Source organism: Bos mutus, chromosome 25 (assembly GCF_027580195.1).
Source record: "Bos mutus isolate GX-2022 chromosome 25, NWIPB_WYAK_1.1, whole genome shotgun sequence".
NCBI classification, from domain to species: Eukaryota; Metazoa; Chordata; class Mammalia; order Artiodactyla; family Bovidae; genus Bos; species Bos mutus.
In genome coordinates this window covers 5,862,606-5,877,842 of record NC_091641.1, presented here as the reverse complement: position 1 = coordinate 5,877,842, position 15,237 = coordinate 5,862,606, and the positions used below count along the sequence as shown (strand labels likewise).

Sequence of the window (15,237 nt, the reverse complement as noted above, 5' to 3'; positions counted from 1 at the left end):
ACGATGCTGAGGGTGGGAACACCGAAGGACAGAGATGGCTGACATGGTGGTGACAGGGGTGGTGATGGGGTGACGGGGTGGTGATGGGGTGATGGCCGATGGTGGCACTGAGACGCCACCTCCACCATGTGCCCCTGAGCCTTTCAAGGAAACCCTGAGACCACCATCTTGTCCGGTGCTCGCTTGACCTCGTTTTCTTGATGAGATGCAGGCCCAGCGCCCCGACCCCACTCACCTGCACAGGTACTCCAGGGCCAGAGCGGCCCCTGAGCGCTTGACTGCTGGGCTTGGAGCCGCAGCGATGCCCGCCTCCCGCAGCCGCCTCCGTGCTTCTTTCTTCCGCTCCTTCTTCAGCTTCCTCTCCAGGACCCTCTGCTCCTCCGGGACGGGGACGCGGACCCCTAAAAGCGCAGGAACCGCCGTGAGGGCGTCCGGAGGGGGCAGCACAGCATCTGGGACCCCCAAGGCCCCTTTGCCCCGGACCTGGGGGAGCTGCACGTGCCTGCAAGGACCGCCCCCAGGCCTGAGGACAGCAGGAGGGGCGGGGGCGCCAGGGCTGTGATGCAACCCGCCCCACCCCGCACTGCCGGACCTCCCCGGAAGCTGACTCGGCGACTTCAGTGGGGTGCAGGCTCGGAGCCCTGGGCGCTGCCCCCGCACACCCCCATGTTTAGAGCCTGCACCCCAGAAAGTGAGGCGCAGTGGGGCCTCTGGCAGGCAGGGTCCTCCTAGATGCCAACCCCTGACACCCTTTCTGCTCCCACGCCACACCCGCTCCTTCCGGAATCTTCTAAAACAAGAGAGATGCTCTCCCCAGCTGCTCCCGCCTTCTCCTGGAATCAGCTGGGGTTTACCCGCCTGTGTGGAGCTTCAGGGCTGCACCCTGTAACTCCCGGCAGCCCTGACGTGAGACACGCCGCCCACCGGCACAGGAGGCGCCTTCCCTGGGGTGGGGGCAGGTTCCAGAACAGCCGGAGGACAGGACAGCAGGGCCCCGACCTGGCTGCCCCAGGGCGCGTGCGCGCTTTAAGAATCACATCCGTGCCTAAAACACCAACACCAGTCACGGCCAGATTCCTGCTGACGGAATAAAATCAGATTTTTACAACAGCACATTCTTTGCTGGAGTAACACTGGCTTGTAACACTATGTGAGTTCCTGCTTCTGAGGACCCTAAGTTGCTTCAGTAGTGTCTTGACTCTGCAACCCTATGGCCTGTATACGCGGCCAGGCTCCTCTGTCCATGGGATTCTTGGGCAAGAGCAATGGAGTGGTCTGCCATGCCCTCCTCCAGGAGATCTTCCCGACCCAGGGACTCATGCATTGGCAGGTTGGTTCTTTACCACTAGCGCCGCCTGGGAAGCACTCACCACTGGCCCTCTGGCTTCCATCTGCCCCCTGGGATTGACCCTCCTACCGCCCCACCCTACCCCTGCCTCCCCAGTCTGTAGCCACCACCCTGCCCTCTGCATCCTCCTGCTTGCCTGCTTGTGTCGCAGATCCCACGTGTGTGAAATCACAGAGATTTATTCCAGCACTATGGGCTCCAGGCCCATCTATGCTGTCACAGATCCAAAGTGCAGCAGGCTGGGGTCTAGGAGATACCCCCAGGCTCATGGAGAAGCCCACACTGAAGGACACAGGAAGCCTGGCCCCTCTGAGCCACATAGGGGGCATCACACTGGCCACTGAGCCCCAAGTCCCGGGGAAGGTCCTGGGGACGGGCCAACACTCAGCCCCGAGGGAGGCCAGCAGGTCGGGCAGGTCAGGGAAGGGACAGGAGGAGGTCTCCTAGGACATGGGGGCCCCGGCCACCCATCTGATCTCACGGGGTGCTGGCTGCTGCCCCCAGGCCAGAGGAGACGCCCTCATCAGAGACCTGGCAGGAATGGAGCTGGGTGCCCATCCCCGAGGGCTCGTGGGGAGCCCCGTGGGCCCCATGATGGCCCGAGGTGCCGCTGTCCCTATGGAGGGCGCAGGAAGGAGGCTGGCAGGGGACTTGGCCCCCACTGCAGAGCAGCAGCAGGATGTGAGCCAGCATGGATCTGGGAGGGCGGGACATGGACCCAGGCACTCCTGGGAGGCCGGGGCAGTGGGGGGCCTGAAGGGTCCAACTGCTCCTCCATCAGTACACACGGAAGGCTGGCACGCTGCCCACACTCAGGTGGCCAAGGGTCCTGGTTACAAATAGGCTTCTTCCAGCCATTCTTCCCTTCCCTCCACCTCGGGGAGCAGAGTCTTCAGCCACAAGGAGGCTGGCAGGCCCAGCACAGATCCAGGAGGGCAGAGGGGTCTGCTAGCTGGGTCAGGGTCCCTTCTCTGTGGCCCTCCTGCACCCTGATCCCGTGCCACGCTCAGGGGAGGCTTTCCAGAGTTCCGTGTGCATGTGGAGATAGCCAGTCAGTGTAGCTCCCTGGGGCCTCTCAGGTCCCACCATGTGGGGTGCCTGGACCACCTCAGCCTCCCAGACCACACACAGGGGTTCCCACCGGAGCCTGGACCCTCTGTCGGCTCTCGTCCAGAGGCGCTGATGTTTGGGAAGGGGGTAGGGAGTCTGCCTCTCCACCCTGAGGGTCCCGGGTCTGAAGAGGGGCCAAGCAAGGGTCAGCTGGGAAGGCCTGAGTGGGGGTTGTGCTGTGGGCCCTCACCATGTCATGCTGATGGGTTACACCATGGCTTCGGATTGGCACGGGCCTGGCGGGCTCTTCTTCCTTAGACTCTCAAGAGATCCCAAGCTGCCTGGGCCCGCCTCTGGTCTCAAGCCACCCCCCAGGCCTCACGGTGGGGCTGTGGCCCCACTGGGAGTGGGGGTGAGATCTCTCCAGCAACTCTCAGGAGCTGGGGGGCCCTGGGGTGGGCCGACCCGGTCGGGGGACGGCAGTGCCCATCACCCACATGGGCCCCAGAAGCCTCGTGCTGTAAACAGCACAGCCCAGGGGTCCAGCTCCCCTGCCCCGCCAGCACCCGCAGGTGCCTGGACTCGGCTGGGCCAGCAGGACATGCCCCCCAAGTGGGATTTCGGGGGGAAGGGGGCTGCTCCTGGCTGACCACTGATATAGGGGCAGGGGAGGCTGGGGTGGGGGCCGGCCAGCTGCAAGGCAGCACCCCCACCCACCAGCCCATAACCCACATGCTGTGTCTGGATGAAACCTCTCAACCAACCCCACACAATCAGTAAACTGGAAAGGTGTGTTAAAAGTCCTTGTCAGTAACATATGAGCGTGAACCAGGTCTGAGCTGTAAGGCGAGACCTCGCCCCGGTGTGAAGGCTGGGGTCACAGTCACAGTGACCCTGGTGTGTTTGTGTGTGTGGGCGGCAGAGTCCAGTCCTCTGCTCGGCTGTCTGCCCACAGGCCGGACAGCACCCCAAAGGGCACAACTCTCCAGAACTGCTCAGAGCCCAGAGTGCTCCTCAACCACAGGTCTCTCTCTGTCCAACAATCGCCAAGGCCAGGAGCCCTGCCTCCTCTCGCAGAGCTCAGGGCTGCAGGCCGGGGGCCTCCCCAGGCCATACAGCCCACTCTTCCTTCCGGTCTGAAGCCGGGCATCCCGGGCAGGAAGCCCGGTCCCTGTCTGCAGCTCCCAGGGGACACTGCTCCACTCTGAGAACTGAACTTTCACCAGATGCGTTACTGCAATTATTAAAACTCAAAAGGGTAACTCGCAATGTAGAGGAGGAAATGGTAACCCACTTGTGTCCTTGCCTGGGAAATCCCGGGGACAGAGGAGCCCGGTGGGCCACAGTCCGCGGGGCCTCACCAAGTCAGACACGACTGAGCGACCGAGCGCTACTCGCAGTAGCCAATTACTTTCCTTTTCCGAAAATAAAGAACAAGAAAGAGTGTTTCCTACGGTACTTTAATAAAACTTTGTATTTTGAAATTATAAAACCTGCACGGCAACAAACGCCACGAGCCCTCCACCCAGCCTCCCTACACACTCACAGCAGAAACACGGGAGATACAGATATTTCAGTTACCCCTAAAAATACAAAATGCTGGTACAAACCGTTGGGTTCTTTACGGGCTCATTCCCCCAAAGCATGATGCTGAGTGACCTTTGCTGATTCAGAAAGTGCTGTTTGCCCTTCTTTTATTTGCAGTGCCCTGGTTAAAACAATTCCAAACAACTTTAGGAAGCACAGGACGCAGGGCTGCCGTGGGTCCTGGCCCTGCAGAGGCGCTGGTGCTGGCGGGAAGCAGACGCGGGCTCTGGCCTCGAGGAGCGCACGGCCGGACCAAGTGAGCTCCTGGAGGACAGGGACAGCGGCTGCCCCGGCTGGGCGGCCCTCGGAGCTGGGCCCTCCATCCGGACGCTGCAGGGCCTTCAGAGGAGGGAACCAGACCAGATTACAGCACACGGCCTCCCTGCGTCATCAACCCATCCGGCGCAGGAACACGAGGGGACACAGTGAGACGTCCCTGCCCCCCGCCCCGCAGCCCCCTACCCCGGGGCCGCTCTCATCGACTGGCAACATGTACAGTGGAAGGAAACGCTAAGACCCAGTCAGCCCCGAACCGGCGAGACGGAGCCCGCACTCAGACCCCGCCAGGCCCAGCCCAAGTCTGCAGCTCTGACACCTCACAGGGCCCTGGGCTCTCCCTAGGAAGGGTGTCCCCTTCCCAAGCCCACCCCTGCCCTTCCAGCCTCTTCTGCACAGGGCTCGGACAGTAAGACAAACACATCAGATCCTCTTTACACACACACACAAATCCTGCACAAGACCAGCTCCTCAGTTAGAGGAACAGGGGAGGGTTTCGGGGGTCTCAACATAGCCATGGACTGACGGCCCTCCCAGACAAGCCAGGGCTCTGGGGAGGGTCTTTCACATTAAACTTTTCAAACCCTGCGGCCTTCGCCGAAAGCAGGACCTGCTCTCCACCTGGGTGGGAGACACTGGCCCTTGTCAGAGACCAGCTTCGGAACCAAGGCTCTGAGCCTGGAGGCACACTCAGCGGGCTGGGGGCACCAGGGATCACAGACTTAACTTTCATTCTGCTTCTCTTGTGACCCCAAAATTAAAATGAACGTTTATGTCCACATGCACGAGAAAAGCCAGAAGACACAGGATACACAGACCAGGGTGCCGAAGCCAGGGAGCCGGTGACCAGCCGGACAAGTCCTTTCAAGGCCCCCAGAGCTTCAGCCTGCATGAGCTGGGGGTGGGGCGGCGGTGGGGGGAGGGACCTCCCAAGGCTGTGCTGGGACCACCTTCTGGTTTCCTCTGGCCAGGAGTGGGGTGGTGGTGGTGGTGTCCCAGCCAGAACAGACTGTGAACCCCAACCCGTGTCCAAGGGGAGGCCTGGTATGAACCCCCTGAGACGGAAACCCTGTTTATAAAGATCAGATTCGATTTCCGGAAACAGAAAATCCTAAAATGCTGCAAATGCTACTTCACTCACTCTACCTTTCCAAAGGCCGTCCATCTGCTCCTGCCCGTGAATGGACAAGGGAGCAAAGCCAGGCTAGAGCTTTGGGGGAGGGCTGGGAGGCAGGACCCCCCGCCCCCCACGCTGGGGAGGAGCCGTGGGGGATGGGGGAGCCCTCCGGGACTTGTCACAGGAGAGCCAAGTGCAACGAAAATGCAAACAAGTCCCCCCTCCCCCCACCGGTCAGCCAGTGGGGGCAGTGAGCAGCATGCCCGCTGGCAGGCACATAGACAGGCAGCACCACCCCGCGAGGCCCAGGGCCTGGACACGGGTCACCTGCTGCACCCAGCACCTGCCCCCCAGGGCGCTGCGTGCAGGCCCACATGGTCCCCGGGGATTCGGCAGAGGTGCCGCAGAGCACACAACACGCAGTGTCGGGAAGACCCCCAGCCCTCCCAGGCAGGGCTGAGGCGAGGCCCCATCGTCAGCTCCAAGTCTGGGGGCAACTCCGCCTCCAGAGGCCACGGGCTCCCCGGTGAGCTGGGCCAGCGAGTCCTCTCACAGGGTTTAGCAGGAGCCGCCTGCGTCCACTGACTCACGGGGGAAACCTGGCTCCTCACCCAGGCTTCAGGGCTTTTTAAGGACAGGAGAGGCTGCCTGCCCCCCTTCCTCCCCCACAGCCCCTCCCAGCTACAGGGGGCAGGCATCCTCATGAACCCCCAAACGTCATCGCTTCCCAGAATCTCGGCCAGGCTTCTAGGCTGATCTCACCCATATCCAGGGAGCACGCCGGCATCAGCCGTCCTCTGCAGGAGCTTTGATGTCCATGCAGTGCATTGCCCCGTGGGCCTTCCTCGGCTTTTAGGAACGAGGGTAATGTACAACCCTCCCTGAAACCTTCACTACTGGGAGGCCCACACAGGCTTGCAGCCCCGCTGCCCTCTGCTCAGTCAACAGCCTAACTAACGTGGGCCATCCCAGCTATCGGAAGGCAAAGGTCACCGGGGCTCCACTGCCAGTGTTCAAAGAAGCCGCTGCGCTCCGCTGGCCACGGCTCCGCCCGCCTCGGCCCTACAGAGTCTGCTGCCCTTTCATCTTTGTAGACGTGAGGCCCGCGAGGGGTTCAGGCTGCATTTTGCGTTTAACCTGGAAACACTGTTCCGGCAGAACAATCAGCACCGGTAGAGCTGGGTGAAACGTCAAGCGTCATTCCCAGCTACTCCCGAAAAATCGGCCAAGTTGTTCCTAGTTTGGCAGCCCTGATCTTGTCGTTTAAAGGAAAACCAGACTCATTTTAAGAAATGCGTACAAGACCTCTTGCCCGCGCAGTCGAGGTGGGCCCGAGCACCAGGTTCCCACTGCGACACTGCTTCCCTCAAAGCAAAGCCCCACGTTTCTGCACAGGATCTTCGATCACGTTTTCGCCCCGCGGCGACCCAGCAGGCTCTGGACAGTCCTCCTCAGCGGCTCCCGAGCCCCGGGCCCTTCGGAGAGAAGCCTGCACGACCAGGGCCGAGTGCGGACCCCTCCACCCGGGCCTCTGGGGGGCCCGGTGGCCCTCCAGGCACCAGAATGAGGACTGTTCGGGGAAAAAGACAAAAGAAAGCACGTTACTACCTCATCACTTCGCTTGTTAAATGTAATTTCCCCCATCACTTCAAAACACTAGGGAACTACTGGCTGGCTTTTTTCTCACTTTCCAAGAATTCTTGAGTGTAACAATGAATTAAAAAAACGTCACAGAGCCAAGTAACCAGTTACTCATACCCAAGCGATTTCGCAAGCAAAGCGGTAAATGCTCCGGCGGGTTCCGCCCCCAGGCCCTGACATTTAACGCTGCGGGGGCGGGCCTCGCGGGGCCACGGAGGCCTCCGGCTACGGAGGCCCGAGTGCGGGGCCCCACGAGGGGACAGCCCGGGGGGCGCGGTGCAGACGCCGCCTGCCGGCAGAGCGAGAAGACGCGCGGGGTCCCGGAACTCGCGCGGGGGCAGCGGGCCCTAGGCCTCGGCGGCAGGGGTACGGGCCGAGGCGCAGCTCAGGGCCCGGGCCCGCTCCGCGACGAGCGCGCCCAGGCCGGCTGGGCCTCCGCCCCGAGTCCGCGGTCCGCAGGGCGCCGCCCCCGCCCCGCGGGACGAGCCCCCGAACCCCCCACGGCCCCCTCCCGGCCCCGAGCACTGACCTCCGGCTCCCCGGCCGCCAAGTGTAGCCGAGAGCGCGGCGCCTCCTGGCCGCCGCAGCGCCCGCGCACTGCGCATGTCAGGCCGGCCGGGCTCGGCTGGAACCAGATCCAGCCGGCTGGGCGGTGACGCAGGCGCGGCGGGGCGCGAAGGCGGGGCTGCTGGCGCGTGGGCGGTGACGCAAGCGCGGCGGGGCGCGTGGGCGGGGCCGCGGGCGGGCGGGGCCGGTCTACACCGGCTGGCGAGGCCGAGGGCCACAGGCCCGGAGCAACAGTCTAGAGGCCAGCTCCCCTCAGTGCACAGGGGCCCGGCCCCCTGGCGGGGCGCACAGGGGAGCAGGTAGACCACGCGGTGCAGTCACCTCGGACGCACGCGCGCCGACCACAGGCTGGGTCCTGCCCGCGGACTGGAGCGCCACTTCAGCCCCCAACTTCAGGGAGGCCTTCTTGCCTCACCCACTGAACTCACCCTGGAGTCCTCTGATCAGTGTCTCGACCCCCACACTGTGAGCTGCCCGGGGGTGGGGATGTGTCTGCCCACCACCGGGACTGACAAAAAGCAGGTGCTCAGTGGAGGCTTGCAGAGTCGATGCATGCAGGAACCCTGCCCCCGAGACAACACCGCAGGCCAGCCTTCCTAGTTGCCCGCGTGCGCTCTGGAGGCGGGGCTGGGTCCAGGGGCTGCTCGGGGACCCCCTGGCCTGAGGACACGCTGGCCCTGGCTGCTGAGGGTGCTGGCAGCCTTTCTTCATTTCCCTCGCTGTGCGCTGGCGGGTGTGGGCTTCCCGCTTTGGGCGTAGGTATCCCAGCTTCCCGGCCTGATAAGGATCTCCAAGGTCCAGAGCCAAGACTGCGTTTTCTGTGCTCTTCCTCTGGGCCGTTTCCTCACCACCCAAGGCGGGTCCACACACAGGCGGGCTCGGTGGTGCCGGTGGGGGCAGGATCACAGAGGGCTGGGCCAGAGCTGGGTCGGGGGAGCAGAACAGAGGACTGGGCTTGCCGCTAGCCCAGCCTTGGTGTTAGGAGGTCTCGCCTCGGTGTTAGGAGGTCTCACCTCTGTGATCCTGTTCAATCCCTGGATGCGTGCATCGGTACTCTCGCTTTACGGAGAAGGAAACTGAGGCTTGGAAATGTAAACCACCAGTTTTCACGATCTCCGATTTCGTGGAATGGACTCCATTTGGGGTCTTCTGCACTTCCTGTGTCAGTCCTCTGACCCGAGAACCCCTGATCTGGTCTCCTCCTCCCATGGGCTTGTCCTGGTGATGCGAATGGGCCACCGTGGGAGACTGGGAAAAGACGAGAACAGAACGGGAAGAGCAGAGAGCTGGCCTGGGGTGGGGAGGAGGAGCTGGCCGAGGCCACCGAGGACACTGCCCCCGGGGACGTGCGGTCTAGGAGGAGCTCTGTGCCCACCCCTCATCTCGCGCCCCCCGTCACCTCCACGTGCACACAGGTCAAGGGTGTGCTGTGGGCCACGTCTGCCTGCTCCCTGTCCAGCCCCTTCGCAGGCCCTCCTCTGCCCAGGGTCCCTGCAGGGCCTCGCAGAGAGCAGGTGAAACTCATCCCCAGCAGGTGCTCCCGGTCGAGCTGCCCCCGGTTGCCCACCCCGAGCCTGCATCAGACAGCACAGGTGTGGCAACACTCACCACCCCGGGGCTCACTGTAGGAACCCTGAGAGAAAGGGGCCTGTGTGGACCAGGTCCAGCTGGTGGAGTGGGATGGCATGGCCGAGAGGCCTGCCTACCGTGTGACTCTGGCAGAAGCACTGGGTCTACCCTGAGGGTCTACCCTCGAACCACCCCTCCAACTTGGCCCAGCAGATCCCAGTCAGGAAGCGTGGGTACACGCAGGCCTGGAAGCATTCCACAAATACTTGTTAAGCAACATCTTCACAGCAGATAGTCTAAGTGCTAAGGTTACTGTGGGGACCAGAACAGATGAAAATGCCTGTTACCTCAGACCAAGCTCCAGTCCCCTAGAACCCCCGTATTATACTCCTACCCACCCCAACCCCCCGTGATGGCACCAGGGGGTGGGGCCTTTGGGGGGGTGATCAGATGGTGAGGGTGGGGGCCTCCTGAACGGGATGGGTGCCCTCATGAGAGAGACCCATGGAGCTCCTCCCCGCTCCCCGCCATAAGAGTGAGTACACAGCGAGGAGATCTGGGACGAGAGCCCACCAGACGCCAAACCCGCCAGTGCCCTGATCTTGGACCTCCAGCCTCCAGAAGTGTGAGAAATAAACCTGCTATTTCTGAGCCACCCAGCCTATGGTATTCTGTGACGGCCTGAACCAAGACACCTGGCTGCAGGGAGGCTGCACTGGAAGGCTATAACGTTAAGAAGGAAAATTAGGTGCAACAGACAGGGAGCGGGTTTATCTTCGTTCTGTAATTTAAAGCAGTTATAGGAGGACACAGGTCAAGGAAAACGGCGTCAGGAAGGTGACACTCAAGACTCGGAGGTGAGGGCACAGTGTGTGGATATTTGGGGGAGAGGTGGCCCAGGCCAGGGGTGCAGCAAGCCCATATCCTGGCAGGGGTAGCGCACAGGGTCCCACGGGAGGCAGAGGAAAAGTCAGGATGGCTAGGGGCATGGGGAGCGGGGGCAGAACAACTCTGCCAGGCTGGAGTTCTAGAAGCGTGAAGGTGCAACCAAACCCTTCCCTCGAGGCAGTAAGAGTAAGCTTTCAAAACCAGGGTGCCAGTGCCCCAAGATCATGGGGCTCATTCTGAGTCATTAAGGAAAGAATAAACACGTCTGACACAGACATCACCAAGCAGACCATCTGGCTGACCTGACTGCGATTTCCCGGGCACGCCACCTCACTGCCTCCCAGAACCAAGCCCCGGTGGAATCCACAGGAAATGCTATAGGGGGGTTGGAACACCCACCGGGACGCCCACAAGCTTCCACAGGCCTGCGCGGAGGCAGGTGGCGGGTGGGAACTGTGAGTGTGGGTGTGAGGGGAGCCCCAGCCCCCGGTGGGGTAGGGGGAGGGGAGCAGAGTCTGCGAGAGGAGGAAGCAAAGTACTTCTGGAGGCTTCTGTGCAGCCGCCCACTAGCCCTGGCCGTCACTAAAGTGACAAGTGATGGCAGGCCTGACTCCAGAAACCTGTGTCCAAGCCCAGATGGGTCCCTGGAATTCTATGAGACATTTAAAGAAGCGTCAACACCAATTACACAATCTCTTCCAGAAAATGGAAGCAAAGAAACCACTTCCCAATTTGCTCTATGAGGCCAATGTTCCCTTGATACCAAATCAGACAAAAATAGTACCAAAAAAAAAAAAGGGAAAGAAAAATATAGATGAAAATCTCATACATACAAATGCAAAAACTGTATTCGGCAAAATATAAAAAGAATTATACACGGTTACCAAGTGGGGCTTATTCCAGAGAATGCAGGCTGGTTTAATATCCAAGAATCAATCTATAAAGCTAAAGAAGACGGATCACATGACCGTGTCCACTGACACGGGAAAGCACATGACACAGTGCGAAACCCGCTCTTGACGTGCATTCTCAGAAAACCAGTAACGAGGGGAGCTTCCTCGACGTGGCAAGTAACACGCAGACTGGCCCCCTCCCCTGGCAGGCTGGGAACAGGGTGAGGAGACCATTCTTCCTGGCCCTATTCGACACAGCTCTGCAAGTTCTAGCCTGTGCGATAAAGCAAGGAAGTGAAGTCATCAAAGGCGCTCAGACTGGAAAGGAAGAAACACAACTGCCTGTCTACAGGCAGGACGACGGCCAACACGGAGGACCCAAGGAGCCTGAACCTCTTTCTCTCCGCATGTCCTATTACTGCTGCAGGCAGGACGACGGCCAACACGGAGGACCCAAGGAGCCTGAACCTCTTCCTCTCCGCATGTCCTATTACCGAAGCGCCATTTGTCATCAGGACTCTCCACTGAAGCTCCTTTTTCCTCCTTTAACTTACTCTTGCACCTCTGTCAAACATCAAGTTGCTGCTACAGGGTAGCTTCTGGGTCGCTATTCAGATACATATCTCTCCCTCCATCAAACCACACTGTCACTGCTTTTTTGTTTACCACTAATAAAGATTCATTTGGAAATTTCTAAACCTGCCAGAGTGGCACTTGCCAAGCCTTAGGGGCAACCTTAGGGGCACCATCCTTACCAAGCTCCCAGGGGCCACAACAGGCGCCCGCACCCTTCCCCGTCACCTCCCCCTGCTGCCCACCAAGCATGCACACCCACCCTTCAGACCCTGCCAGAGCACCAGGGGGCACTCTCCCTCTAGGAGGCATTACCCCTGGGCCCAAGAGCCAGGCTGGCGGCCCTCTGGCCTCCTGGATGATGGCAGGCAGAGCTGCTTACGTGGGGTTAGGAAAGAGAATGAGGAGGAACAGGCACCAAGGAGGGCTCCCTGGAAAACCCCAACGTTACCACTGGACCAAGGAGAGGGAAACCAGCCCAGCGCCGGGCGGGTGGGAACAGCGCTGCACTGCCATGGTCACTGTCAGTCCCCGAGCGCTCACGGCTAATGCACAGAAACACAGCTGACTTTGTACGTTGCCTTGCATCCTGAAATCCAGTGCGCAGCTCAGTGACGGACGGCCGTCCATCCTGGGCAGAAGGAGTGGGGCCAATGCGTGGGCAGCCAGCCTGTACAGATGCCCGGCACCCAGCCTCAGTCCTGAGCCCAAGTTTTCCTGTGCAGGGGAGTCTGCCAGCTCCCCTCCCCCAACCACCTTCATTTCGACAGGTCCTAGGGGGCAAAAACGAAGACCCCCACCCACTGTCCCCTAAGGCCTCAGTCAGGATCCTGGCGTGGGGAGGACTGCCTTTCCCACGGGAAGCCAGGCTCTCTCCAGCAGGGTCCTTGTGGGGGCCCACCTACCGGGGGAAGGTCCTCTGGACGCGCAGACGGGAACACCTAAGAGCCAGAGAGGCCCCCCACTCCCACCCGGCCGCCACTAGGTGGTCCTGGGGCTCCTGGGAGGGGCCGTGTCTTCCAGACCTAAGAAGCCACAAAGGCCATGCCAGGGCTGCTGGGCATGCAGGGTGCCCATCAGCCTCAGGCCAGACAGAGCGCAGGGGCCAGGAGCCGCTGCTGACTCCTGGGCGCCCCCAGAGCCTCGGCTCAGCGCCTGCTTCGGGCCAGCCAGGGGCCCCCAGGGGCCGGGCCTGGTCAGCGCACTGACCTGTCAGAGCTGCTCGTCTCCCCACCCAGGTCTTCCCCATGGCTGGCGACCCACTGCCACAAGGACGGCGCTGGGGTGAGAAGCAGGTTACTGTAATGGCAACAGGGCCAAGGGGAGGGTGGGGGATCCAGGGGTCTACAGCAGCTGTGACAGAGGGAGAGGTGCAGCGTGGGCCCACCCTCGGCGCTTCCCGTGTTAGGAATGGGGAGATCTGCTTCCAAGGAGGACAGAGAGGTGCCGACAGAGGCCGAATGGGACTGGACTTGGGTGAGGGGGTGGCGGCAGGTCATGCAGACCAGGAGTAGTGAGGCAGCTGCACAGACAGGGGGATGACCCAGGACGGCCACACAGACTCCTCGGGCCCAGCCGTTCACTCACGTTTACCCCAGTCCCTCCAGGCTCCCCCGCCCCGGCTTCCTCATCGAAGTCGACTACAATGACCCAGGCCTGAGCAACAAGACATTACAGCAACAGAGCCACAGAGATGTCAAAACACGTGACCTTTCCATAAGTCACACTCAGAACTAACCGGTGAACTTACACACTCCTTGCCCTTGACTCACATGTCACAGAGAATCACACTTCCCCATCGGTGTGCCATTTCTGAAAAGGTGCATCTTCAAAAGGAAGACCCTCCTGCCTCAACAGAGGGGGTGGCCCTGGCATCAGGTGGCCCTCAAGCCCCTGACCAGCAGCCCGGAGCCCCCGGTGTGCAGCCCCCCATGGTCACTGCTGCTGCAGGACAAGCGGGAGGGCCGGCTGCGCCTCCCATCCCACAGCAGAGCGCCAGGCTGCAGTCTCCCTTCATCCACCGTGTGGCGCACACTCAGGGCACCAGCCTTGTAAGTGCGGCCTGTGAGGCTACAATGGCAGAGGCCTGGGGTCTAGGAGCACAGGACAGCTCCTCCCAGGCATCACCAGAAACAGTGGGGAGGCCGACTCCACGTGGTTCTCAAAAGTCAACCCTAGATATGTAGCTGGAAACCCCGGGAGCAGGACCAGCTTCCCGCAGCTCTGCCCCCAGGATGGTGCAGCAGCCCAGGCGTGCCTGAGCCCCAGGAGCAACAGGCAGCAGGCCACAGAGCTGAGCCCCACGGAGCGCGTTGATATTCCCAGCTACAGAACGCTGATCTGAGCCTGGCTGGAGATCATGTCGTGTCAGAGATCTTCAGACATGCACAAACTCTGCCATTCTCCCTGGCCAGGAGCCTGCGTGGTGGAGGAAGGAAGTCTTTCTCTGCAGATAAGGCAGTGGGGCGACCCAAGGCTTAGAGGGCCTGCTCTCCCCAGTTAGGATCACAGTTCTGCCAGGTGCAGAGCACCCCTGGCATCCTAGGGTCTCTGGCTTGGAATTCTGGGCTCCAAGGCTTTTCAGAAAAGGAGGTAACAACATTCCTTAATCGCATTGCTAGAAGGATCCAAAGGCCTAAGAAAGCAAAGACCACCTGGCTGCAAATTCTGGCTCTTCTCTGCTGTGTGACCTTGGGCACCCTGCCTAAGTTCTGAGCCTCAGTATGATTTAAAAAGAGGAGAGCACTGTCTTCCATCACAGTAAGGCATGGCTCCTCACTTTAACAACTCTAAGATCAACATGCTTCTTACAATGGACAGCATCAGACTGTTTCCTTGTAATGGTCCATAAAGTTCTGGTATACGCAGCACTGATGGAGTTTCAGACTTGGTGAAACGTGGCTCATACACCTTGAAAGGCTGCTCTGAGGGCGCAGAACAGAAACCTGCGCCGCCGGTCCTCCACAGCTGGCGACCCACTGCCACAAGGACGGCGCTGGGGTGAGAAGCAGGTTACTGTAATGGCAACAGGGCCAAGGGGAGGGTGGGGGCCCCAGGGTTCTACAAGCGGCTGTGACAGAGGGAGAGGCGATCTGGTCCCCTAGCTGACCCCCAGCTTCCCTCTCTGATCCGTGGTCAGGAAGCTGTCCTGTGAAGCCGGGTAATCTGAGGAGGGGGCCTGAGCCCGGCAGGCAGGACCCTGACGCCACCCAGGGCCAGCCTCAGCCGCGATGCTCATTTCCCTGCTCCGTCAGCCCCTGGTCCCACAGAGAACCTGCGTTAGCGCTGCAACCCGCACACCTGGGTTGTCCAAAACCAATGTTCTTACCGCCGGAGCCAGAACGCGTTGCTAGGAGCAGTTACAGCACAAGCCTTATAGCAGAGGAAACGACCTTGTTCTTGTCGCTTTTCCAACACCTAATTAGAGCAGCAGCTACGGAATTAATTAGGCTGCAAACAGTGCACTGTCTCTTTAAATGGTTTTCCTGTGGCCAGTTGTTTATGAAGAAATTCCTCAAGCCAGGAAGTAAGGGGTGAGCGTGGAGCCAGCAAACACACTTGGGGCAGAGGAGCAGGTGCGCCTGGCAGGCCCCGATTACAACCTTCGAGGGCGGGGTGTCTGTCCCCTGCAGATTAGAGCGCGTCTGACTCAGCGAGCCGGCCCGCCTGCGGATCTCAGCCGAGAGCGCGCCGGACCTTCGGCGGCCCGGGAGGCTGTCGGGGTGGGG

At 61.0% G+C, this 15,237-nt stretch overlaps 1 protein-coding gene across 6 annotated transcripts in view; it reads right to left on the bottom strand.

Moving 5' to 3' along the window:
- CHLSN (cholesin) overlaps positions 1 to 15,237 on the bottom strand; it is a 67,740-nt gene that overhangs the window by 4,799 nt on the left and 47,704 nt on the right. For 3 of the 6 annotated variants that reach the window (XM_070362840.1, XM_070362839.1, XM_070362838.1), the window contains exon 3: positions 236 to 401. In XM_070362840.1, coding sequence (XP_070218941.1) covers positions 236 to 401 — 166 coding nt within the window. Of the gene's footprint in view, positions 1 to 235; positions 402 to 6,683; positions 6,949 to 7,548; positions 7,871 to 14,837; positions 15,186 to 15,237 lie in introns of those variants that run through there. The other 3 variants (XM_070362841.1, XM_070362842.1, XM_070362843.1) reach the window with 3 other exon arrangements.